At 34.5% G+C, this 26721-nt stretch overlaps 4 protein-coding genes across 4 annotated transcripts; all 4 read left to right on the forward strand.

Annotated features, from left to right (window-relative positions):
• Positions 1–217: 217 nt before the first annotated feature.
• On the forward strand, positions 218–1611 carry LOC126692548 (non-specific lipid-transfer protein 3-like). The gene is made up of 2 exons (XM_050388178.1): positions 218–653; positions 1328–1611. Exons 1-2 carry the CDS (start codon positions 298–300, stop codon positions 1335–1337), a joined length of 366 nt encoding a protein of 121 aa, XP_050244135.1. The 5' UTR covers positions 218–297; the 3' UTR covers positions 1338–1611.
• Positions 1612–8352: 6741 nt separating this feature from the next.
• On the forward strand, positions 8353–9931 carry LOC126692549 (RING-H2 finger protein ATL74-like). The gene is made up of 2 exons (XM_050388179.1): positions 8353–8687; positions 8801–9931. Exon 2 carries the CDS (start codon positions 9123–9125, stop codon positions 9726–9728), a length of 606 nt encoding a protein of 201 aa, XP_050244136.1. The 5' UTR covers positions 8353–8687; positions 8801–9122; the 3' UTR covers positions 9729–9931.
• A 3340-nt stretch (positions 9932–13271) lies between these two features.
• LOC126692551 (uncharacterized) lies at positions 13272–14962 on the forward strand. Its single transcript, XM_050388180.1, has 3 exons — positions 13272–13767; positions 14038–14317; positions 14419–14962. Exons 1-3 carry the CDS (start codon positions 13420–13422, stop codon positions 14457–14459), a joined length of 669 nt encoding a protein of 222 aa, XP_050244137.1. The 5' UTR covers positions 13272–13419; the 3' UTR covers positions 14460–14962.
• Positions 14963–22286: 7324 nt separating this feature from the next.
• LOC126692552 (probable serine/threonine-protein kinase PBL1) lies at positions 22287–26474 on the forward strand. Its single transcript, XM_050388181.1, has 5 exons — positions 22287–22520; positions 23539–24201; positions 24874–25131; positions 25273–25392; positions 25602–26474. Exons 2-5 carry the CDS (start codon positions 23584–23586, stop codon positions 26232–26234), a joined length of 1629 nt encoding a protein of 542 aa, XP_050244138.1. The 5' UTR covers positions 22287–22520; positions 23539–23583; the 3' UTR covers positions 26235–26474.
• The last annotated feature ends 247 nt before the right edge of the window (positions 26475–26721 follow it).

A 26721-nucleotide genomic window follows, 5' to 3' on the forward strand; every position in this document is an offset into this window, starting at 1 on the left:
ATCTAAAAGCTCTTTGCTTCCTTTCCCAAGGGACCCATTTTTTCCTACTTTTATAATAGTAGCAATTAACATGCTCAACTACATCCCAACAAAACACATTAAATAAATGCTCAAAAAAAAAAAAAACACATTAAATAAGCCCAACTACCTATGAAACACACACTAATTACTACAACACTATGCTATGCACACTTTATATATATAAGCACCAACCTAGAAGCTCTCAGACTCCTCAGTAAGTGGCTAAACACTTTGGAAGTTTAATAGGTATATTGTTCTTTGTTCCAATTGGGTATTATGGCTAGCTCTGTTGTGTTTAAGCTGGCATGCTTTGTGTTTGCGTGCATTGTGGTAAGTAGTGCACCAATGGCCGAAGCAGAAATACAATGTGGCCAAGTGGTGAGGTACTTAACCCCATGCATTTCTTATGTAGCCAATGGTGGCACTGTACCAGCTGAATGCTGCAGTGGAATCAAGTCTCTCTACAGCTTGGCTCAGACCACAGCAGACCGCCAAAGCGTTTGCAAGTGTCTAAAGCAAGCTGTGAGTGGGGTTCCATACACTGCTTTCAATCTTGGTCTTGCAGCTGGACTTCCTAACAAATGCGGAGTTAACATTCCTTACAAGATCAGCCCCTCTACTGACTGCAGCAAGTATGACTCTATATCTCTCTCTCCCTTTTGTGTGTTTGTACTTTGTACATCTTATGGATTTAATTATGGTTCAAATTTAATAGTATATTGAGTGTCACGTCATTTAAAATTTTGAATGACGTGACAAATCCAATAAATAAAATCTTAACTTTAAAATTAATAGATTATCTTCATTTTCTATTTCATGAAGAGAGGTAGATATGACACAACTCCATTTTAAAGTTATTTATTTGCATTAAAATAGAAAGAGACTATTTCATAGTTGGATTTAGTAGCTATCAAATCTAAATGTAAATACAGTCACTTCCTCTAAATTAGATACTATTCTTTAGTTAATTAAATGAAGTTTTAAATGATGTCAGACTACATATATTTCCATAATCTTGAAAATTAATTTAAACCATTAAATGGATTCATTCATTTTTCTCGAAATTAAGAGCATTGTGATGCAGGCATGAGAAGAAGATAGCTTATATAACAAGCATGTACCCCATTAGGCCATTACCCTAAAATACATGCAGATCCATATGTTTGGATTCCATGTATATATCAATATATGAGAGGATTGATTCCTAAGATACTTTTTTGCGCATGGGCTCTATGATCAATTACATCTTACCTAATCGAATGCTTCTAACTTTTTTCCATTTCTCTTGCTTTTAACCATGTTGCAGCGTGAAGTGAGGATGATCAAGGAAGAGTAGTTTGCCTATGCAGGATCTAGTAGCGTGAGAATAAATGGGTGCTCTAGCTAGTCCTCCTGTTGCTCTACTGGACTGTGTTTTGTACTGTTTATAATGTCTTTTTCCACTATTTCTATGTCATAAAGTTATAATGCCTTAGTCAGTCTTGCTTTTAGCTTCTAGCTGCTTGGCTTAGCGAGGAGTTGAAGTTGGTGGATGTATTTAATGTCAGTTCTATATATCTATCTAAAGATCCACCCCCACTTTATCCAATATCCGTAAGAATTGCATTTGATTCGATCTCTTACGCTAGATATGTTCAATTGCAAGCACAATCTATGTGGATGACCAAGTGGGTGCATGCTTCAAAATACCAATGACTGAATCACTGAATAGTAGTTTACATCAGCAAAACATGTCAGGTGATTTATGGACTACGCTCTAGTCTAGTGTTACTAATATACAGGCATGCCATCATTCAATTACATCGTGAATTAATTTAATTAGTCTATTGTTATTAAGTGAGGGGACGGAGCATTGAGAAGAACAACATAATAGAGCCTTACGTCAACAAGTTAATACTAAATTTGTTTTTGTGGGTTCATATTTGCCTCAATCAAGAGGATTTTGGAATACAATAAATTAACAAGTAAGAAAATTCACACTCGCAAGAATGAAATTTACTTGCATTAAATTGGTTCCAACAATACAAACTCGATCGAGAAGAGATCCAGCTTGATCTGTTAAGTGCAAGGATCAAACAAACTGCAACGCTGGTCCTAATGCTAAGGATAAACTAAATTAAGGATAATAAAGTATAAATGTTGAATGTTCCTTTTCTCCATCCACCTTTTGTTCTTCTTCTTCCTATCTATCTTCCTTTTATAATCTTTAAATTTCACAAAACTGTTTTGGCTTTATCCAGTTCCATGGGTGATAAACACTCTTTTGAGGTTGTTCCACTTGTCACTTACAAAAGCCATGCTGACGTGGTTTTTATTTTTTGAGTAAAAAGTACAATCAGTGTTTGAAATCTTCATGAGATTAAACTATTTGCTTCCAAGAGATCACATATATAGCTAATCTAATTAACAGGCCATAATGATTCATTTCTGGATTTACAACTGCCAATGAATTTCACTGTGCATGTGATTTCGCCTACATGAATTAAGCTATATATTTACTCTTCCAGAATTAGTCATCATCGATCCTCAATCATAGCAAGCTTAATTGGCTTAAGCCAGTGGGAGCCGCAAGTTTTTGAAAACTCCATGCAAGCCAGAGGAATTGTAGATTTATATAAATTGAGACTAAATACCAAGGCATTAATAATTTTAGCATCCAAAAACATGAGAAAGAAACAAATCAATCTTGTAAACTTCAAAAGAATAGACAACAAATCGATCTCAAGACACTATACTGTAACTAGTTTCATGAGTACTTCAGCATAAAACTTTAAAGAAAAACTAGAACATAGGTTGAACTTTGAATAGTGTTGTAGTAGGTCCCTAACATTTATTCATCGACTACATCAGTTATTTTCTAACCACCCAGAAGTTGATTGGAGCTTCCAAATCACCTTGCATATGAAATATTAGACATAGTTACATCCAGAAGAAAGAAAACTAGCAGTATATATAACACTATAACAGCAGGTTCATACATTCACAAAGGTACTATATGGGGGTTCAAAGTTGAGACACAATAATTAAATACCTTGGCGGCTTTCAGGTTTCAGAATTAAAAAGACAAACAATAACAACCACAACTCCATGTTTTTTTCTTTTCTGTTGGCTTCAATAAACGCATTACTAGATACTGAAGATTGAATAATTACAATGCTAGCTAGCTCAAGGCAGTGCAAATACAAATTAATAACTACCAACATGATACTAGCTAGGAAAAAGAATATCAGAAATAAGAATAACAATTATAGAATGTTGATTCCAAAAAATAAAAAATAAATTTAGAATGCAACCTTCTTTCCAATGTAGCCGGGCTAAATTACCTACATAAACAAATTACATAGATTTTTTTTTTTTTTTTTGTTCATTTTCTCAACAACCAAATAAATGATAAATCATATTCCAACCATAGGGATGAATCGAGAGATTAAAAATAATAATAATAATAATAAAAAATAAAACAGAACAACCGTGCCTAGTCTTTAATTATCTTTCGAATCATTTCATGTATACCAATGGGTATATGGGATTATAAGATTTATAAGAAATTAGTCCTTACATTTGATGTAATATTGTTCCCTTACATATAGGATCCATGGATGAAATTCATCTTTATATGAAAGGATGGCGTAATATATTGGATGCACATGATAATTTCACCAAATTTTAGGAGGGCATTGCTTTCGCTTAGATTTCAAATCAATGCTTCTATCACTCTATGATCATAAGAATGTATATTTAATTTGGAATTTTGTTCATCTTGACCGAAAAATTGTGCAAGTTTCTTCTAGCTTAGGTGGGCATGTCCTTATTGGGTTTATGTAAAATTTGGTAATAGATCGATTATTAGGCTATACATATTATATGAGGACTCTTGAAGCCTACCGTCAATGATTTTGATCCCAACTGGATTTTTAATTTTATACTGTGCGTACCCAAATTCTATTTAATAGAACGGGCTTAGAATTGGGTTTACAATTTACTTGTATAGTGGATTTAGTGTTTCCTACTAAGGGTGGTTCCTTGCCAAGTGACCCAATGACACCCCTTAGCTCCCACGAATTCCCTTTCCTTCCTCTTTGAGTTGCTCCTCCTCTTGGTGGTACCAGCTCTCTCTCTCTCTCTCTCTCTCTCTCTCTCTCTCTCTCTCTCTCTCTCTCTCTCTCTCTCTCTCTCTCTCTGAATTGCCCACCACCAATCAAAAAAACTTCCATTTTATGAAGTCATGCATATAAAATAACATGCAAATTACCTTTAATTAACTCATTCCATGATCTTTTTGTGATCTAAAACCGACTAGTCCATTAAAAATATGACCATTTAGATAATTTGCTACTGCAAGTTTCATTTTTTCACTTAAAACTCATTCAAAAAATATTGAATATGTTAGATCGGACTATCCATGACTATTAGAAGTTAGTAGGTTTATAAACAAATAGTAGGTTGGTAGGGGTTTCATAATTACATTCTGGTCTCACTCATGTGTGTGGGGTCCAATATGATTATTCCTAACAAGGAATATGCCCCATTGGAAGCAATGGTAATGGCATTAAAAATTTGGAACTGATTTCTGCCTCCAAAAGATCGCCCGGCAACGATACTTCCCAAGGCAATACCGAGCTGCTGGGGACGTGGGCCGTTTCGAGCAAACGCACTCCCGAGCAAGTCATAATGGAATAGACACAGGCTTGTCTATCATACACCCATAACGACATGGACTTACTATGAGGCTTGGGCTCAATTTTGGTCCTTGAGAATGTTCAAGCCAAGGCCCAATGAGCCTGAGGTCATACCCCGTACATATCTTTTTGTCCTTTTAATCTAGGAGATCCCAAATTGTGGAGATCTAGTTTTAACATTCTCTCGAATTATGTTATATTATATATAGGTTAATTAACATAAGATAATATTTTCGCCTCACACAATGGAACAAACTTAATTAACGTAGGAAAATAATGACACTAAACTACAGAAAGTCGGTGTTGATATAAAATGTAAGCTATTCAAGTTGAATGTATCTTCTTCATGGTTATGCATTTATGCTAATTTTGATAGAAAAAATGTCTATAGTACTAATAAATGGTCCATTCAAACGTAAATTGCTTTTCTCTTGTTGTGCAAGATATTCTTCCGTTTTCTTGATATATTTAAAGCTTGAGATCACTAACGAATGTTAAGATTATATGATAAAAGCATTAGTCAAATGCATAATGCATGCTAGTTAATTTCTTTCAAAAAGTTCTACAACAGTTGAGCCGTATTGAGAAGCTATCATCATTAAATGCAGCCTAACATTTATTATTTATATTAAATGCAGCCTAACATTTATTATTTATTGTACTCATATATACCATATATTATGAGAATATACAAATAAAATTCTTCTATCTCACTTTGTGTTCTACCAATTATAATCTACCATGTATCTTATTTTTTCTTATAAAATAATCAAAGTTAAATTGAAAATAAAAAATTCAAACAAATGGCGTACTAAAGTTAGTGAAACATAAAATAAAACACTAAGAATGAAACTCATATAATTAATACCAATCAAAAAAATCTTCCATTTTATGAAGTCATGCATATAAAATAACATGCAAATTACCTTTAATTAACTCATTCCATGATCTTTTTGTAATCTTTCTCTAAAACCGACTGGTCCATTAAAAATATGACCACTTAGATAATTTGCTACTGCAAGTTTCATTTTTTCACTTAAAACTCATTCAAAAAATATTGAATATGTTAGATCGGACTATCCATGACTATTAGTAGTTAGTAGGTTTATAAACAAATAGTAGGTTTGAACTCTTTAATACATACATATAGGATAAATCCCACAAATGACTCATATGGCTCACTATTTTAAACACTTTACTACACTTTTGTTAGCTGTGACTTTATATAAGGTGATCCAAGAACTTGACCCAATGACCCTAGTTTCCTTGTTAGCTTATCTGATTTGATCTAAAAGAAAACCAAGCCAGACCTAAACACAAAGCTCACTGGTTTGGTTGTGGTTGCTGAGGCGATTCACATAGTTTAAGCTCTTAAAACCCAACATATCCTAGGATTGTTTCAACTACCAACAGTTTCTTTGTTTTGTCTGATATAGCTTCATAATTCATATAAAAATGAGGTTAGGGGTTGAGTCCAAAAGAATCTAAACCCACCATAGCCATTAATGGAGCACATATCTTTTTTGAGGGCCATTGCTAGTGACATAAGTCACAAGCTAAGTGTAAACACGTAAATACGTAATGCCAACATGATTAGATCCATCAACGTGTCACCCCTTTTGTCACGGTTCAATCCTCTGGCCTCGGATTAGCCATTGTCACCATCTCTCCTTTACATATATAACATGGAGTTAGTGCCTTGTGGGCCTAAAACAAACAACAGGTACTACGACCAAAATACAGTGTTTAGCTTCTCTGATGTACGTTATTATTGCTTGTCAAATTCATCTTCTTAATCTGTCACTAATCATGTGGGTTGGTAGATAATTTGAAAGTTATATTATAAAATTACACGCCTTAACTTTAGACTTATTTTCATCTTTTAATTTTTTTTTTTTTTTGATAAGTATCTTTTAAATTTTACGTTTTACATTTTAATTCTTTAACTTTAATTTGATTTCAATTTACTCAATTTGTTTAGTTCCGTCCAATCAATCTAACCTGTACTTTTCACTTTCCAAAACAACAACATTTTGGTAGACTTAGGTTGGGTTTGGATTGGGATAAAAAGCAACAAAACGCGCATGTACGTTTTTTTATGAGTCTCATATACTGTTTATGGGACCTGCAAGCAAATTCATCTTCTTAATCTCGTCACTAATCATGTGGGTAGATAGATAATTTAAAAGTTATATTATAAAATTACACGCCTTAACTTTTGACTTATTTTCATCTTTTAAATTTTACGTTTTACGTTTTACATTTTAATGCTTTAACTTTAATTTGATTTCAATTTACTCCATTTGTTTAGTTCCGTCCAATCAATCTAACCTGTACTTTTCACTTTCCAAAACAACATCATTTTGATAGACTTAGGTTGGGTTTGGATTGCGATGAAAAGCAACAAAACGCGCGTCTGCATTTTTTCTGTGAGTCCCGTACACTGTTTATGGGACCTGTAAGTACGGATTTCAGTAAATTTTTCTTTAAAACTGGGCCTCACGATACTATTCACATATTTAAAAATTATTTTGTTACAGTATTTTCAGTTTTCAGTTTTTTGCAATTAGCAGTATCCAAACAAACTTAGTGTGTGTTTGGATTAGGATAAAAAATGAAAATAATTTCACTATTCAGCTTATTTTTGTTACTATTTATGACCCCACTGTACTTTTTGGCATTATTCATGAGGTCTACTGTACTATTTCAACTAATTTTTACTTTTATCTGCAGTATTTTCAACAATAATTTTTCAGTTTCAGCAAAATAAACGGTATCCAAATACACCCTTAATGGTGCGGATTATTCGAAAGAACTATGTTAGAAATTAATGGATGTTAAAAGATTAAAACAAAAAAGAAATAGTACTTAAAAGATTGATTGGAAACATGCTAACGTAAAAATGTATCATTTGAAATTTAGGCTATTTTGGGGAGTAATATAATTCATGAAACACTTGATCTTTACAGTAAAATGGATTCTTTCAATTTCAAAAAAAAAAAAAAAAAAAAAGAATTGTAAACATTTTAAAACGAAATGTTTGAAATGAAAAATAAAATAAAACTTAAAAAAATTATTTGAAAACAAATTAAAGTTAAATAATGAAATTTATAATTTAGTCTGTTAAATTATGTGAAATAATTTACCCTTTTAGATCAGTGAAACATTCAATCTTTTCAATCTTTTTCCGTAAATAGATTCTCTCAATTTCAGAACAAAAAGAGAAAATCTTATTAGATAAGATTATTTATGTCTTTGAACCCAACTAAGGGGATATATGTGAGTAGAGTAAGTAAAAGTCACTTTTATAGTTTCTCAAAAAAAAAAAAAAAAAAGTCACTTTTATAGAATGACAGACCACGCCTCCCTCCCATACAAACAAAAAGGATAACAGTAAGTTTACACTGCGTGACCTCAAGTTTTGATCTGTAGCCAGTACAATGGAGAAAAAGTTAGGGAGATTTTTTTGTGGTTGATGAAGATATATTCCCTTTTCTTAACTATGATATATATCTACCTAGCATGATGTCAAAAGCAAGGTATTTCCAAATAAGATTGTGGCAGCAAAACTTCCACTATGCTTTAATTTGCATCTAAATATCTACATAATATTGGTAAATCCAAGCAAATATGAAATCTTGCTTAGCCATGTAACAACTGTACAACTTAGGGATTATGATTAGATTTGGTACAACTGCAAGTAGTAGCATTAATTATAATATAAGCTTCACTTTTAGTAGTTAACCATAATTAGGTAGGCAAAGCTACCCCAATTATATCTTGCTTTTTTGACATGGTATCTTGCGCTCATGTGCATCTCCTAAGCCTTGACTACAGGCCAGAATCATTTGTGTATATATTAGTCTTCCACTCAAATTCCAAAAGGGCATCCTTCAAATATGCAGATAACTCTTCAAAAAAAGAATTCTGATCGATTTAGGCGCCACCGGCGACGACGAAGAATTTTATAGCCATAACAAGTTTAAGGTAAGGGTAAAAGTACTTTTTTTTTTTTTTTTCTATTCCTATATTCTTAATCATCTTTTGCTATAATAAGTGTATAGAGGACCATTTCTGATTAAGAACCGGGATTCTTGCAGAGCAAACGGTCCCCAATTTGGATAACAGTCATCCACAAAGACAATAATACCAAGTCTCTTGCCTTATTGCTGACACAAGGAAAGAATAAAGATGCTCCTTCTATGTCTATTTCCATCTGGAATGTTCACAACATTACTGTAACTCAAAAGAAACAACACCTATGAACCCAAGAAAACAAATCAGTCCCTCTCTCTCTCTCTCTTTTTACTTAACCAAAAAAACACAACCCCATCAAAGAAAAAAACTAGTCCTGTAGGTGTTATTGGCGCAATTCTACAAGACCCTTTTTCATATTTTATCCATTTGTTTTCATAGTAAAACATGCATCGCCACCTTTTGGGGACACAGGTGAGTTTGCCACCGGAAAATTATGGGTTCAAGGTTCGTGATTCTAATAACTACATTAACGAGGCCAATTTTGACACCAACATGGTGATCATATTAGCAGCTTTGTTGTGTGCACTGATTTGTGCACTCGGGCTCAACTCAATCGTGCGGTGTGCCTTGCGTTGTAGTCGAAGGTTTGCGTTGGAAACCCCTGAACAAACCGCTGCAAGATTAGCTGCTACAGGGCTCAAGAAGCGTGATTTGCGTCAGATTCCCATTGCGGTTTATGGGTCCGATTTGAATAGTAGTAATAATGTTTTTAAAGGTACAGAATGTCCCATTTGCCTCGGGGAATTCGAAGATGGTGAGAAAGTTCGAATCTTGCCAAAATGTAATCACGGGTTCCATGTTAGGTGCATAGACACATGGCTTTTGTCACACTCATCGTGCCCAAATTGTCGGCATTCATTGCTTGAGGCTGAGCACAAAACAACAATTACTACTGCTACTTCTTCAGGTGCAAATCAAGCAGCACAGCCAGAACCGTGTACAACTGGGTCTAGGAGCCAAGGTGTCATAGTTGTAAACGAAGCAAGTTAATTAGATTTTGACAATTGGGCAAAGATTTCTGTTAAATATTTTAGGGTCAACATGTTGAAGATTTATTATTATTAGCGTTATGAGGTGGTTCTTTTTTCTCGGAATGTTTAATTATGTAGGGTAGGAGATAAGCTAGGATCAAATATGTATATGTTATTTTAAGGACTTTGTTGAGATATTTAGTGCATTAGTTTTTTTTATGAGTTTATTATGTCATCTAAAGCTAATTTGGTGGTATCAGATTTTGAATGTGGAATTGCCACCAGTGCTTGTGCCCCTCACTACTGTTTGTATTGGTTTATTTATCATTACTATACTATGGGCTAATGGTAGGTTAAACTGTGGTCCGTTTTGTTGTATTTTATAAACAGGGTGGTGCGTTAAACTAAAGCTTTGTCCCTATCTAGCTTTATGCTTGCCAAACTTCAACGGGTTCTCAAAAGGTTCAGCGACCAAGTGGTATCCGTACAAGGTTTAACATGAAATGTGGTGTATTGTGTAACGGTAGTTGCCTAACGTTTTTCTCGAATGAATGGATCTCACATATTTGCGGTGACTACACCTATAGAGAGGGGCTCTGTAAGTAACCGTTTAGTCCGTTACATTAAATAATAAATCCTAACAAGGTTGGTACGTGTTTTTTGTTGGGTGGTAGAAAATTTAGAAAGCAGGGTATTTCATGTATTAAATATATGCATCATCTCTTTTACATAAAATAATAGTTGGTTTGGAATGAAAAGAAATATGTGCGTAGAATTCACGCCTAGAATCGGATCTTAGAATTTACGGATCCATACATCTTATGTGTGCGTTTGAATTAATTTTTTTCTATCTTCAACGGTGGTAAGATTCTTATCAAATTTTTTGTTCTACACTTTGAGCAATCAATGGAGCATTAAGGTCCCCCCATCCTCTATGATGCAATTTTCAGTCAATATGCTATTGCTTGTTGCTATTTTGTTCTTATCATGTATGTGCAATGGGCCTGCAGTCATGATTGGAAAATTGCTAATGGAAAGTCAGTAAGCTAGAGCTTGAAATTAAGCTCTAATTGTTCCAAATTCGAATATATACTTAGTGCCAAGCAAAACTACAATCTCACTTGCACCAATCTTCGCATTTCAAGACAAGAGAATGTTTCATGGGGCTTTGATGATTTGATCACATTCCAAAAGCATTATCATGAAATGGACCTTGGACCACCCACTATCTGCCTCGTTAAGTGGCTGGTCCCTAAAATAATCGTTTCAGATCTTTTTTCAATTGGAGAGTTGGCTTTGAATTTTGCTAGCAAGTTGGGACTTACGGGAGAAAATAAAGGTGTTATTTTTTATTTCTAATAAGGATCCTTCAAGAATGCACCACTTGCACAAAGTTGAATACGAGGTAGGGGGGTTATCACCTATCAGCCTTAAAAATTCATAATATAATTTTGAAAAAAAAGATTTTGATGGGGGGTTTTCCCTTTCCCTTTAAGATTTTAACTTTAATTAAGTGTATGATATGTTGATAACATGGAATATAGAGACAATATGTCTGTTTGATTAGACATTTTGGGAGTTAAGAATGTGTTTTTTAAACTCAAAACTCCGTTTCATGACAATAACTCTTCGTAACTTTTTACAAATGCTCATATTAAACTCAAAACATAGTTTTGCACACTCAATAATTGCACATAAATCACAATATCAGGCAAGTCGATTTTGCGTAAAAGCTAATCTTACAATGTTTTTTTTAAATTGATTTTCTTATGTAATAATTGAAATATAAGATAAAAGACAATCTCACCGCACAAAATGTTGCCGACTTTTATACTCTAGACAAAGGTTTTTGTTACATTTTTTATCTTTTTTCGTAAGCCAAAGGCTTATGTTACTTTCATTTCAGAAAACGATAAGCAAACGAAAGTTCAAAAATAAAGTCCGAGTTCAAACTTCAACCAATATATTAAGCCTACCGAATAAGAGACCCACAATCAAGTAGGGTCAGCCTAAATCAAATCTATTTCCTTTCTTCTTTTTTCAAAACTTCAAATTAAGAGGAATGCCAAAAAGACAACTATTTACGAATTGTTAAGGTGTTACCTTTTTATTTATTTTTTATTAAATTGAGATAAATAGAAGGAACAAATCTTTTTAAGTCTCATTTTTATAGATTCAACTATACTTTTACACAATAAACACTTTAAATAAAATTAGCCTCTTTACACCCGCATAATAAATTGGACATACAATTTTTTTTAAACTTTACCTTTTTAAAAATACTATTATACTTTAACACAAATATAAAAGAATCATTTCTATCTTTAGCTCAATATATATATATATATATATATTGGAGAAACAAATACACATGCAAACTCCACTAAAAAATCACAATAATTGTTAAGAGAATGTGGAGCAAATTATAATACTCACAACCGTGGTTATAAGCACGTGAACACCAACCATATCACTAAATGTAATAAATGTTGTTAGTTGTATTCTAAATAATAATGAATGTAACAAAGTGTAGGGGCCCGAGGACCAAGAAAGGGGTCGTTGAGCTGTTAATATGATCATTGAGGTATCATAAGCCCGAAGAGGGAATCCACCCGCATGAGGAGAGGAGGAGAAGAGACAAAAGACTTTTGGGAGCTTCGATGGGGAAGGACGGAGTGTGGAAAGAGAATCATGGGGGATAGGGGAAGTTTCTAGTGAGAAGTAGTTTACTACCTCCATATTAAATGGTTGGCAACAGCTTTATCAGCTGCATTGATGAGGAAGTAACCTGAACAATGGATTTCACAGCTAAGCAACTCCTTCTATCACCTTCATCAGAAGCTTAAGAGGGTAGGTGGAGATGAGGGGTCAAGATTTGAAGTGCTAAGAAGTATATAAGGGAAGGAAACTTCCAGATAAAAGGGGGAAAGGCATTAGAACAAGAACATTGAGAGAAGAGCATGAACAGTGTATTATTCTGAGTATCATTAGCCTCCTTGGGCGAACCTGTAATATGCCATTTATCTACTCAATCTGTAATCCTTAGTCTTTTTTCCCTGTTTTTATCTTCGGGTTAACCCCTGCTTTTTGTTTAATCCACTCTCTTACAAATATATATTGATTTGGGCCTAGGTGAACTGTTCCAACCTCACTATTCTAAGGGGGCTTGGGCTGTTTGATATTTAAGTCCTTACACAAAGCTTTCCAAGCCATGGTACAGTGTATACAAACTTTATTGGTGAATTTCAATTGTAGCATGCTATGTGTTTTTTTTTTTTTTTTTTTCAATTTTAAACTTAAAAATATATCTAACAAATTGTGATTTGAAGAGTGAAACATAAAAGTGGTATAAATGATTTATATTTAATTAACTCTTACAATACAATATTGTACTGTACCCCAAAAAAAATTCAAGAATCAATGCACATGTTTCACAAAATATATAATAAATCATATTTTGCACCTTTTTTTTCCACTTTTAACTGCACATTTTGAACACGTGGCGTGGCATGGTTACAGTCTAGCTCTTCACATCTCAAAAAAGACGATTTCTTTATTTCAAAATTCTGGTCAATGAGGCAATCCCTTCGGAACTCAACGGCTAGTTCATCTTGGGTCCGCATAAGCCGTAACTACATTTATCATATTCTGCTGAACAGTGTGCCTTATTTATTTATTTATTTTTTTTTTGGCCCATAAATCTGTGCACAATGCAAGCAGAAAAGCAAAAATCATGGAAAATCTACATTCATGCCAAGGCCAAAAGTTTTCATTTCAAGCTCAAAGCAACAAGTATCATACCCACTTGGGAGTTCCATCACTGCTCCATTTTACTAAAGCTTGGCAAATGTATTCTTAGACTGAAGTCCGAATATGGAACACCCATTAATCCCAAGCAACCACAATGCAAAACTTTGAGATCCAAGTTTATTGGATTTCTTAAAAAGTTTCGGTTTCGAAGGAGCAAGAACCGAGCCATTGGCTTTAAGCACAAATCAGATCTCCCACACCCAGAAGCTAGATTTCGAAAATATCATCTGGGATGGCTTGCTTATAAGGTATAAATATGATTTTACTCTTTGATTGGTCATGTTACTCTTGTATAGTATATTTTTCGCTTCCAGTTACTACTGTCTCTTTTTAAACTCTATGAACTGAAAAGGCATCTTGCATATTGGATATATGCACATTTTTCTTACAGGGTGTGAATCTCACACGCCTTTCAGCTAACACATTGTGAGAGGGGTAATACATATATTTGTTATTTTGCTGGATAAGATAATTATTGCTTTGAACTTACTAGAGTGATTTTGTGTATATATTTGTAGGAGCTAATCTGTATGGCCTCTTTGGTGGTTGGGATTTTTGCATTTCTGTCTCAAACAATATGCAACAAAGATTGGTGGGGAATTACCATTCATGGTTGTGTTATCATGTTATACTTTGTTTTGTTATTCAAGAAATATATGACAGGAAAAATCAGTAATTTCTGCATACTTCTAATGGGTACATCAGTGGTTTGTTCACTAGCGTTTGATTTAGACAAATATTTGAAAATTGGTTATATTCAGATGCCATGGAACTATGTTGTTTCCTCCAGCTTGCCAGGTAAAAACATTGTTGTGGTTGTTTTTGTTTGTTTGTTTGTTATTTCAAATGTCAACATGAATGATAATAGGGTTCTTAAGAAAATAAATTGCCATTTTCAGGTATGTTTCAAGGTTTTATCAAACTGTGGGGGTCCAGGTGAGGCTTTTTATTGGATTGCTAAACATCTTAACTATTTAACCAAACCAAGATTTGGGATATGAAACACATTGCAAAAATTATTTGTACCTTCTTATTCCATCTATTCGACTGTTCAAATTGTTGATTGATTGCAATTGTGTTATAAAATCTTTTGTGCTGGTCGTCAATTTTTTCCTCCAAGAGAGATTTTGACAAAGATGCTATGAGATGGTACAGATTTTCATATATGTTTGGGCGCCTCTTTCCCGGTTGGTATATCAGTTTGTACACTTGAAACTTGAAAGAGGTGGGAGGGATTTTACTTTGACGGAAAGAGGAACTTTTTGTTGGATTGGCTTTAGCTTGGAAGGATATGCTTGTGTTAACTTCTTGTTTTTGTTTTGGTTTTGTTTTCTTTTTCTTTTTTCTTTTTTTCTTTTGGGCTATGTATGTATAATAAAATACAATATGCATGTTGCTTTTTTTAAAGAAGAAGACGAAGAAAAAGCTGAAGGGTTCATTTAACTTTTGAGTAACAAAGATGAAATTAGTGGTGAAGCAACTCTTTTGTATAATACTTAGCCTTTGTTTGGATTGCATTAAAAAGGAATTTCAATGCGCATCTGGCGTTTTTATGTGGGTCATGTGTACTGTTCACGGGACCTGCAAGTACAAAAAAGCACATCTTTTATTTTAAAAATGGGTCTTACGGCACTATTCACACATTTAAAAATTATTTTATTACAGTATTTTCAGTTTTTAATTTTTAGCAATAAGCGGTATCCAAAACAAATCTTTAGTGTTAAAGTAAAAAGCAGAAAAATAAAATGAGAGAGAGAGAGAGAGAGAGAGAGAGAGAGAGAGAGAGAGAATTTATGTAGTTTGGCTTATTGATTTATGTCTAGGCATGGCAATGGGCTGAGTTTGGGTCGAGTTTTTTTATACCCGGACTCGACCCACAGGTCCAGACCTGCAACCTAAACCTGACCCGATTATTAAACGGATTTTTTTTTCGAGGCCCAGACTCGCCCTACCAGGCCTCGTGGGCCCTGTTTAGTTACCGAAAATTCATGATTTATTTATAGCTATTAAAAAGAAATACATACACTCAAATACATACACTTCACAAAGATATTTCTTCTCTTTCATTTAAAAGCAAAAGTCAACAAAATTTTCTGCTTCAAAAGCAAAATGGCCAACCATCCAAACATTGCCAAACCCAACAAATACCATAAACCCAATACAAAACAAACAGAATTGAACAGATTGAGTGAGCCAAAAATGAACCAATTGCTACTGAATCGACCCCGAGTCACGGTCTGACTCATCACTGGACACGTCCTGCTACGTGTATGGTACATGTAGCCAATACCAAATACATCAATATCAAAAAAAAAAAAAAAAAAAAAAAAAAAAAAAGAAGAAGAAGAAGAAGAAGAAGAAGAAGTAGAGAACAGAATAGACCGGCAGTGAGAGCTTAGGTAGTTGGGCCGGTGGTGCAATTGTTAGTGAGTGAGAGTGGGAGAGAAGAGAGGCGGCTGTGAGATGAAACTGAGTCCGAGTGAAATGAGAGGGAGAGGCAGCTGTGAGTGAGTGTGAGCTAAACTTTTAGTTTTAGGGTTAATAGATATATATATATATATATATATATATGGGGATTGGAGTATTTTAATAATTTAGGATATAAGTATATAATCGGGTCAGGTTTGGGTCTGGGTTTTAATAAAACCCGACCCTATTCTTTATTGGGCTGAGCCGGGTACTTGCGAGTCGGATAGAAATTGCCATCCCTATTTATGTCCATAGTAATAAGCCTTACTATGGAGCTTTAACTATAGTGCCTATTTAGAGTTAGAACTCCAATGCACATTTTGCATTTTTGTAGGAAATAGTAAGGGTGGCAATTCGTGTTCGCGTGTCGATTGGGTTTGTATCATGTCAACTCGTGAGTATTCAACGATATAGGTTAACACTAACCCAACATGTTTATTAAACGGGTCAAGATTCCTCAACCCTAACATGACCCATTTATTAAACGAGTCAGTCGTGTTGACCTATTTATCACATTTTATCAAAATGAAAAAAAAAATTATGAAAAAACAAACAAATAATTTTTTTTAATATAAAATTCAAAACTAACAAGTAATTGCAATGACAGATTACCATGCTCTCAAGTCTGGACAGCCATAAAAAGAGGTAGGGAGACCTTTAAGAAGGGTAGTTTGATGATGATCAGCAGGGATAGTAATGTTAGTTTTTGGAGGGGCAATTGGCTGAGCAAAGGCCCTCTTCGGAATTTGATTCAAGGGCCTCTAACTCAAGGTGCAACTCACTTGGAAGTTAAGGATGTTCTTACAGATACGGGGTGGGATTGGAGAAAAATTCCTTTTGAATTGCCTTTGGATGTAAAATCCTTGATTCAAGCCATACCTACACCCTTCACTAGTAGAGGAAGGGAGATAATCTCTTGGATGGGCAATCCAAGAGGCACCTTTGATTTAAGGAGTGCTTACTCTATTGCCATGGAAGCGGAAGCTGACTTGGGTGTGCATGATTTTGGGTGGATTTGGAAGTTGAACACTTTGCCCCGCATCAAGACTTTCTTGTGGATGTGTGCTCATGGAAGTATAGGGGTTAAGGTCTGTCTTGTGAAAAGAAGAGTAGTTGAGGAGGAGTCATGCTCAATCTGCCAAAGGGCCTCGGAAACAATACTTTATGCTCTTAGGGACTGCCATAAGGTAAAAGAAGTATGGCGACAGCTGGGAATTCAAAGGACTAACCGAGTTTTTTGGACTAGCAACTTACAAGATTGGATCAAGATCAATAGCAAAGATAGGGGAAGCTATTTTCAAGGTAATCCTCCATGGAATATTTTATTTCCAGTAGCGGTTTGGAACTTATGGAAAAGTAGAAACATGCTTATTTTTAAGAGGAAGAGCCAAAACCCGAATCTTTCCAATGAAATTGTGAACCAAGCTGTGGAGTTTCTATGTTATGTAGCTTCTCCTAGGAGCCCAACCCAAGTAGTGACAAGAAGCATCAGATGGGAGAAGCCAGCAATGGGATGGAAGAAATTGAACACGGATGGATCGGTTTTGGGTAGACTTGGACAAGCAAGCTGTGGTGGTGTTGTTAGAGATGATAATGGGAGTTGGATAGCGGGTTTCACAAGGCATATAGGGACTACTAATTGTTTTGCAGCTGAACTTTGGGGTTTAAGGGATGGTCTTAGCTTGTGCCTTTCTCTAAATATTCCATGCCTTGTTGTAAAGTTGGATGCTAAAGCAGTGGTTGATGTCTTAAGGAACTACAACTATGATAACACTATTATATCTCCTATAATGGATGATTGTAGGAAGCTGGTATCTTGTTTTCAGCAAATTCAGATCAAGCACTGTTATCGGCAAGCTAACAGATGTGCAGACTTGTTGGCCAAAATAAGAGTGGAGCAGGAGATAGATTTTCTTAATTATTTGAGTCCGCCTGTGGATGTTTTGCAAATTCTTCAGGAGGATAGGAATGGATTGTATGTTAATAGGATCTGTCATGATTCTGTTGTTTCTCTTTGAGCTTTAATATATCGCCTCTTTACCAAAAAATAAAAAAAATCATTCAAAACTAAAACACATCACAATATCACAAATAATCAATCACAATATGTTAAAGAACATAAACCACAACAATTAATAAGTTTATATACCTAGAGTTTGAAAGGTATATTGGTAAAGTGTCATTTAATTAAACGGGTCAGATAGGTCAAATGAGTTCTATATGTTCATCACTAACTAAACCCGTTTATTAAACGGGTCAGTCTTATCAATCCGAATATGACATGAACCTGTTAAGTCTGAACCTATAACCTACTAATTTCATGTCATGTCGTGTCAGGTTCGCAGGTCGTATCCAATTTTACCACCCTACGGAAATAGAGCTTTAACTATAAAGTTTAGCTGAATTTTTAGTCTTATGAGTGTTTGGCAAAACTATAATAAATGGTACATTAGAATTATAGATTTACAAAGTATGAACAATGAATTGTAGACCACTTCAAAAAAAACAATGAATTGTAGAACTTTTTCCTAAAGATTCGAATTTTTAGTTTAGTCATAAAACTTTTCGGTAAATTACCAAAAACGTTTAACAATTTCAACAAAAAGAGTTTTTAATCCCCTTACAGCAATTATTGGCCCATCCAAACAGACAGGCCTTTAGTATTATTGGGAGGTAGGTAGGTCCGTAATCAAGACCCAAGATGTTCGTGTTGATGCTAGGAACCTAGGACAAGTAGGTCAATGACTCAATATGTAGTTATGTACTTGCATTGATGAATATTTTTGTACTTGGTTTGCTCCACTTCTTGAAATGGGCTTTTCTCTTTTTGGTTCATGAAAAGATTTAACAGCGCACCAGTCTGGCTATCCATGTGACCTGTTGGATTTTGTGTGTAGATCACAAATCAAAAGGTCCAATTTAGGCCTCAAATATTTATCTTGAAAAGAAAAGTGAGATACGCACCCATTTGAGCAAATTATTAGTGCTTGAAACGTCTTGCAGATTTTTTTTTTTTTTTTTTTTTTTTGAGAGGAAAAGAAATTTTACCTAACAAGTACCCTGAAATTGGTGACATAGGGCACCTCATATGCAATGTTGCATAAACCCATTCAATATGTTGGAATTTTGGGCCCACTCCATAGTATTTAAGTTTTATACCTCAAAGTCGGGATAACTCAACTATATTGGCAAGGTAAGATTGTGCTCTTAGGTTAAATCCATGAAGTGTAGCAATCTTTGCTGCAAATGACACATGGAAGATTTTTTTCTTTTTTTTTTTTCTTTTTTTTGAATCTTTGCTGCAAATGACACATGGAAGAAGAAATTTTGGATTGTCTGAGATAGGGAGAGTCACAGCCCAGATAAGTACTTTTTGTTTTTAGGCCCAATTTCGGGTACTACCTTAAATTGAGTTTAAATATCCAATTGGGAGAAGAACTAAGTTCAAATTTGGGCTGACCAGTCTAGACCTTGATCTGGGTCATCTGGCCTAGTTTATAAATAAAACATTACACTTTAACCTTATACTTTACAATTAGATTTCGAGGAAGATCCACCGAAATCTTGATTGCCGCGGCCGCCGCCACTTCTCTTGATTCGACTTAAACCAACTCCACTTGTGGAATTCTTACTCGATCCGATTTATTGTTGTTCTCCAATTGACAATAGGTCTTGTCTTTGTCAACCAACAAAATTGGGTCGAGATCTTTTTTTTTTTTTTTAATACAAGATAGAAATTCTAGTCTACTCTAATCTAAATATATATGTATGTGAAACTCCTTCCTTGGATCGAGATCTTTTTTTTTAATACAAGATAGAAATTCTAGTCTACTCTAATCTAAATATATATGTATGTGAAGCTCCTTCCTTAGGCCGAGATCTTTTTTTTTTTTTTTAATACAAGATAGAAATTCTAGTCTACTATAATCTAAATATATATGTATGTGAATCTCCTTCCTAGAGACTTGAATCTCGATCCTTACTCCCTACACTTTACAAACACTTATATTTGTGGACCCAAACCTGACAAATGCACACCCTATTTACCATAAAAATAAAAAAACTCAACAACCTTTTTTTTTTTTTTTTTTTTTTGAGAAAAAAGGTAAATCCATATGATTAAGCTAAAGCAGAAAAATAAAAAAGGAATACATCCTCAACAACCTTGTATATTTGTTTATAACCAAAGGCAAAAACGCACATATTATATAGTTTTTCTTCTCTTTGTTTTCTTATCCCCAACCAAAAAAAAAAGCACTCAAAATTGAACAGTATAAAGTGAGAGATGAATAGGACCCACGGTTGCTGCTGATGATGGGAAATTCTGTCCACTCTCAGATGGCGCGTGAAGGACCGACTACTTATTGTCAATAGTATTTCGAATATAATAACTTATGAAGACAAAATTGTTGATGTTTGTTGGGTCCCACGAAGGTTTTGAATGGCAAAATCAGGGCCGTCCATCGCTTGGCCACGCGCAAATCTGACGGGGTAGATTGAGAGTCAAAGACCTGTCTTGATAGGTCTCTTTGACCACACTGGAAACATGATTTAATCTTTTTTAAAATATTAATTTTCCAAACTTTGACTGGCTTGTCACCTCAATCAAGGCGCTCTTCGTTGAAAATCGAGGTGCCCTTTTGAATTTACCATTTTGGTCATCAACCCATTTTATTTTTGCCTTTTTATTTATCTACTCCTCAATGTCCAAAATGTCCCTCTTATCCACCGGCCAAATTTATTTTTTTATTTTTTTATTTTAAAATTCACAATATGAAAATTTCATCCATTCCCTTATTGCCAACCATAACTTCAAGGACCTATGACTTCTATATTAGCAAATTGAAGATGAAGCTTTCCTCAAATGGATACATTCATACTTGGACCTCCCAAAATAGATTAATTTATTCTTGACTTTTTAATTTCCCTCTTTAGATAAAATTATGGTTCATTTTGCAAAGATATTTAATTATTTGATATAAACCTATCCAAATTGAACATTTTGATCTCATTGCACTTTGTTAGGTGGGGAAAATTTTAAGTATAGTTGAGATCTAATAGATATGCAAATAGTAGTGGTATTCTTTGAGGTGCTCTAATGGTGTGGTTCATACTTTACCTCTCCCCTCATCTATTATCTAGTATTTACCATTTTTTTTTTTTAAAAAAAAAGCATGATTCTTTAAGTGTGTATACTAAAATTTTCAATTGAATTAAACTCCACAATTCAAAATGAGCCTTACGACAAGACATGGGCATTTCCCATGCTGATACTAGATGATTGTCTTGACTAATAAAAAAATGATACTAAATTTTTCAAAGATAATAATTCAACTTTATTGTTCATTGGTTTTGCTTATATTATGTTCATGATTTGAATTCATATCAAATAATTTAAAATTAAAAATATGAACTATGTGTTTGTACTTTTCTTTCTTTTATTTTATAGCTTTCCCTTACGTAGCATGTAAGGAAAATAAAAAAGTTGGCTTTTTTTTTTTAATTTTTTTTTTTATATGTTGGTTTATAAAACTTGTCTCTCAAGTCTCAACATTACAAATCTTAGAAATCAAGATATTCTTAATAAAACCAAAATCAAATGTTCTTGCACAATATACACCCTATATTTTATTCCCAAAAAAAAAAAAAAACACACACACACACACCCTATATAAACACTCAATAAATACATTATATAGTTCAAATTTCCAATATCAACAAAAATTTATACAACTCTATAATCTTGTAGGCATGTTGCTTGAATGAAATGATCTGGGGTCAAATTTTTATTCTTTGACCAAAATTTTCGGATTAGAGTACACAAATCTCTTACTAAAAAATGTAAAACACAAACAAACTCTTTTTTTTTTTTTTTTTTTTATTTAAGGAATACCAGTCAAAATGGAACTAATAATTCAAATCCAGCTTGTACACGGTTGGGTTGGGGAGTCTCAAGACACAGAAGATTCCATGTTCAAACATAAGTACAAAAGGGCAGTTTATCAACAAAAAAAAAGTACAAAAGGGCATTCTTTTTTTTTTTTTTTGAGGGTACAAAAGGGCATTCTAAGTCATTTTCAGGATAAGAGAATCTGACATTGATGAATAAAAAAAGAAGAAACTGAATTGTAATATAGAAAAATATTGAGGGTAGAGATGTCAGAAAGTGAAAAAAGAAACAATTTTTCTGTTGTTTTTATATGATAATAATAATGATACTTTCAATGGTTAATTAAATCTGGGTTTTTGGTAGGTTTGACCACTGCTCATTGGGCTCCATTCCTCTTTGGGACTCTCTCTCTCTCTCTCTATTATTCTTAGTATTCCTTCATTTTTGTCTACTTTCTCTCTTTCTCTCTCTCTCTCTCTCTCTCACAAAGATAAAATCTTTCTCACTTCCCCAGCCTTTACCATCTGCTTTCTTTGACTTGAGAAGGGCTTTTTTTTTTCCTGTCATCAAATCAAGACCACAGATTCAAATTAGACCCATTTGGGCAATCTGTTCAGAGTTTCATGAGCTGCAATTTTCCAGGTTTGATTAGTTTTTCTTCTTTTTTGTTTTGTTTTTTTATAAAGTTTTAATTTTTCTAATTGGATTCTTGGGATAATTCTTGGTGGGCATTCAAAGGTTCAGATTTTCTCGAGAGATTTGTGGGATTTTTTTCTTTTTTTTCTTTTTTTGATTTTTAATGGTTTGTTGTGCTTTCAGTTGCACTTATATGGGTATTGTCTAATTGCAGTGATTTATGGGATAGAAGATTATCCTATAATGATATTTTAGGCCTTGTAAATTAATGGTTATTTTTCTTTTGGCAAAATTTGGGGGTGTCATGGATCTGGGTTGCTTTTTATTCAAGTTTAATGGATTCTGATTCATGGGGTTCGTGGCTTTTTAAGGAAGAGGCATTAGTGGATATGGGTTTTTTTTTTAAATATGTATAAATAAATTTTGATCCTTTAGTAGCTAGGATTTATGGTATAGTTCATTACTAAGGTATTGTTGCCAAGTTGGAAGTTTGATAGATTTGTGTATTAGATGATGTGGGAGGGGATTGGAGGGTGGTCTTTCACTGATTGATTAGCAATTTGGTTGCAGAAAGGTTCATTGTATGGAAATGAATTATCAAATTTTAGGTGGAATATCAACCCCTCAAGTGATGAAAAGGTGGACCATGACCCACCCAAAATTTAGGTGGTATTGTTGTGATAAGGGGAATTGAGATTGGCACTGATTTCAGAGGTTTCCTGAGATACATCTATTGAAAATAACATGTATGAGCAACTGTTTGAAATCTTCTATAAAAGGATGTTGGAGGGGGTTAACTGTTGATACTTAGAGTTGGTCATTAGGCAATTTCTTGTTCCTTTTTCTTTTATAAGTTTTTATTCATGTGGTGGTGATATTTTCCAATCCGATCAAATGAATTCTAAGGTGTGTCACCACATGAAATTCTTATCCTTTTATTTTAACTTTTGGTCTTAATGAAGTTCTAAGACCTTACCAAGTTTAAGGGTTTTAATTGATAGTTGCTCTTTATTTTTCTTTGCAGAAAGACAGAAAACCATATAACATCCTTAGATACTTGTATAGTAAGATGGGGTGTTTCACAGTTTTGAAGAGTAAGAAGAAAAAGTCTGAGCACAATGTTTATATGAAACGTGCTAGCCATAACGATCATTCGCCCACTGTGTTGCCGGAACCCCAAATCCAAACCCGGTCCCTACAGTCTGCACCCCCAAGTTTTAGGACCAGAGTGAAACCAATTCAACCAGTTAACAAAATCACCAGTAATAGAACAAGGGCATTATCTGCTCCGTCGACTCTTGATGCTGCAGAGCAAGATGCTCTTTCATCAGTTGAATATGATGAACAGGATGAGTCCAAGTATCGAACTGGATCAATAAAGGAACAACGTTCACCAAGTCCTCAACCTCTTCCTCTACCATCGCAATGCACTGCTGCACTAAAAACTACCGGAAGCTTTAAGTCAGTTACTAGTAGTGGCCCTCTCTTTTCTGGACCATTGCCACTGCCTCCTACAGGAACTCTGAGGAACTTTTCATTTGATGAAATTGCTGCTGCTTGCCATCATTTCTCGTCAGATCGATGTGTTTCAGAAGGTCTTTCTTCCTTTATCTATAAAGCTTCATTTGGAGATGATGGTTCAAAAAAGTTCGAAGCAACTATTACTCGCCTTCACCCATCCACTCAGGTAACTTATGCATATCACGATTATTAGGATGCATGGAGTGAACCCTTTTTTTTTTTTTTTTTTTTTTCATTTTCTTGGTATCTCCCAGGCCAATAATTGTTGGCACTTAGCTAACTTTTAAAAAAGTGGATGAATTCCACCATCATCATTTTGTTATTTTTACAGTTGTATGGAAAACCATGTTGTTTTGCTGCTCTACATAATTGTTAGTGTTTTAATCTTGCATCCCCTTTCTGAATTACCCCAGTGTGCAATGGTATGGCTATATAATATTCTTATAACAAACATAACAAAGTCTAAAAGAAACATGTGATTTTTTAGACAACTCCTAGAATTCAAAATTTTATAGTAATTGGAATTTAGGATATCTCTAGGTTGGTGTTAAAAGCTAGTAAAGTGAATTCAGCCATAGATGCAGTAAATGAAAGTTTACCTATCTGTGAATCTTGCTCTTGGGGTGGACTTGTAACTGCCTTTCTTTAAGTACACATTCTTCCTTTTGTTGTCCATCTTGGTTGCATGTTTAAATGTATATCATAACATCAAACAAGGCATACAAATTATGGTTTCACCTATGTAGGAGAACTTTACGCCTTAGATATTTTGCTTTGTAAATATTAGAAATGCTGGACCGCTTTGTAATATGGTGTCCTTGTGTTTGTTTTCCTCCAGGGTTTAAAGGATTTTATTAACGAGGTAAATACAATTGCATCTTTGCATCATCCTAATCTTTGTAAATTGCTTGGTTACCATGCACGTGATGGTTCCGAACAAAGAATGTTAGTATATGAGAGGCTCATTCATGGAGGCTTAGATCGGCTACTCTATGGGAGATCAGATGGTCCTCCCATTGATTGGAATACAAGAATGAAAATTGCTTTATGCGCTGCACAAGGTCTTACTTTCTTGCATGAAGAAGGGCCTTTCCAGGTAATCATAATTTGACCGCATTAGCAGGGCTTTTTTTTTTCTTTGGACAAGAAAATTAATATTTCAGTTATTTGAACCTTAGAAAATTTAAGGGTACTACGCCTTCTGCGTTTGCTAAAAGCTTCCCTTGTACTTATACAGGCCATGTACAATGAATTTTCAACTTCCAACATACAGATTGACAAAGATTTTAGTGCAAAGCTTTCAGGATATGGTTGTGTTGGCCACATTCCTGAGATGGAGATCTCTAATAATTCTGTTGTAAGTTCTTTTAAGTTGCTTAGTGATAACGTCCCTTTTCCATATTTAAGTTCATCTTATTTGTGTTAACCTTCAAAGAAAGACTCATAGCTAAATAATATGTGCTGTAGTCACATGCACTCATTTGTTCTCTACAAATCCTCCTTTTTTGCATGCCCTGTTTGGGCCAATAGGTTGTTAATTAACATTCTTCTTTCTCATGTGTACAGGCAGTGGCAAACCTTTCAGTGGAAACAGTGGAGAAAGGATTGCTTACCCCAAAAAGCAATGTTTGGAGTTTTGGAGTTGTTCTTCTAGAAATACTTACTGGCCGGAAGAATCTTGATAGCCGTCATCCCAAGGAAGAGAGGAATTTAGTCAAATGGAGCCGGCCTTTCCTAGCTGATGACTGTCGACTATCACTGATCATGGACCCTCATTTGAAAGGCCGTTTCCCAACCAAAGCAGCCAGGACAGTCGCTGACATAGCTCAAAGATGTCTTCTGAAGGATCCATCAGAAAGACCCACCATGAGAGCCATCGTTGAACACCTCAAAATCATACAAGACATGAAGTATTCCTGTCGTTTTCCTCTACAAGAACCTGCAACCATTGCTGGAAAGCAAATGTCAAGGTCACCGAGTCTCAATGGAATCATTATGCCAGCTCCCAGGTCAAGTTTCTCGCCATCTCCGCCATCAAGAGCCCAACCATCGATTTCCCCTACTAGACGACCAGCTCTGCCATTGTCTCTTCCTCCACGTGCGTGTTCCTCCACCCTTTCGTTGGAGGAGCTTGAACGACAGGAAAGCCGAAAATCATCATCATCATCTATCCGGAGAGCTAGTGTTGAAGGTTTTTGATTGTCTATAATGTGCATCTTTTTCTCTTTTAAATTTTTTTTTTTTTTTTTGGTGCTTTTTTTCTTCATTTTTTTGTTGGTGATTCAACACAATATATAGAAGATAAACATGTGGTCCTTCCACCTACACATCCCTCAACATGATGGAAGAGAGGATGCTCTTTTGTAGATAGTGAAAGCCCAGTCTGACTGAGTTCAATTAGTTTTCTCTAATCCAGAATGCAAATTATATTTATAGAAATTTGTATGTTCTTTTCTTCTTTTCCCCTGCCCAAATAAGAAATCATCTCATGCAGGGCATATATATCGTTCTTCTCATAGCATGTGACTCACAAAAGGAAAATGCATACATGCATGAAACAATTATTGCTCTCTAGTGTTTATTCTTTTCTTTTTTGGCTGAAACCCAATGCTCTTTCGAATCTTCTTCTATTCAACCTGTGTATGGTCCATTTGTATTTTAGAGATCAGCATTAAAGCAATGTGAA

Source organism: Quercus robur, chromosome 7 (genome assembly GCF_932294415.1).
Source record: "Quercus robur chromosome 7, dhQueRobu3.1, whole genome shotgun sequence".
Taxonomy (NCBI): domain Eukaryota; kingdom Viridiplantae; phylum Streptophyta; class Magnoliopsida; order Fagales; family Fagaceae; genus Quercus; species Quercus robur.

Bases quoted from the DNA above. Each gene is read 5' to 3' on its own strand.
- LOC126692551 (XM_050388180.1), top strand. From the start codon at position 13,420: ATGCAAGCAGAAAAGCAAAAATCATGGAAAATCTACATTCATGCCAAG. The intron at 13,768-14,037 runs GTATAAATATGA...ATATATTTGTAG, and splicing joins TGGGATGGCTTGCTTATAAG to GAGCTAATCTGTATGGCCTC. The intron at 14,318-14,418 runs GTAAAAACATTG...TGCCATTTTCAG, and splicing joins TGTTTCCTCCAGCTTGCCAG to GTATGTTTCAAGGTTTTATC.
- LOC126692549 (XM_050388179.1), top strand. From the start codon at position 9,123: ATGCATCGCCACCTTTTGGGGACACAGGTGAGTTTGCCACCGGAAAAT.
- LOC126692552 (XM_050388181.1), top strand. From the start codon at position 23,584: ATGGGGTGTTTCACAGTTTTGAAGAGTAAGAAGAAAAAGTCTGAGCAC. The intron at 25,132-25,272 runs GTAATCATAATT...GTACTTATACAG, and splicing joins ATGAAGAAGGGCCTTTCCAG to GCCATGTACAATGAATTTTC. The intron at 25,393-25,601 runs GTAAGTTCTTTT...TCATGTGTACAG, and splicing joins AGATCTCTAATAATTCTGTT to GCAGTGGCAAACCTTTCAGT.
- LOC126692548 (XM_050388178.1), top strand. From the start codon at position 298: ATGGCTAGCTCTGTTGTGTTTAAGCTGGCATGCTTTGTGTTTGCGTGC.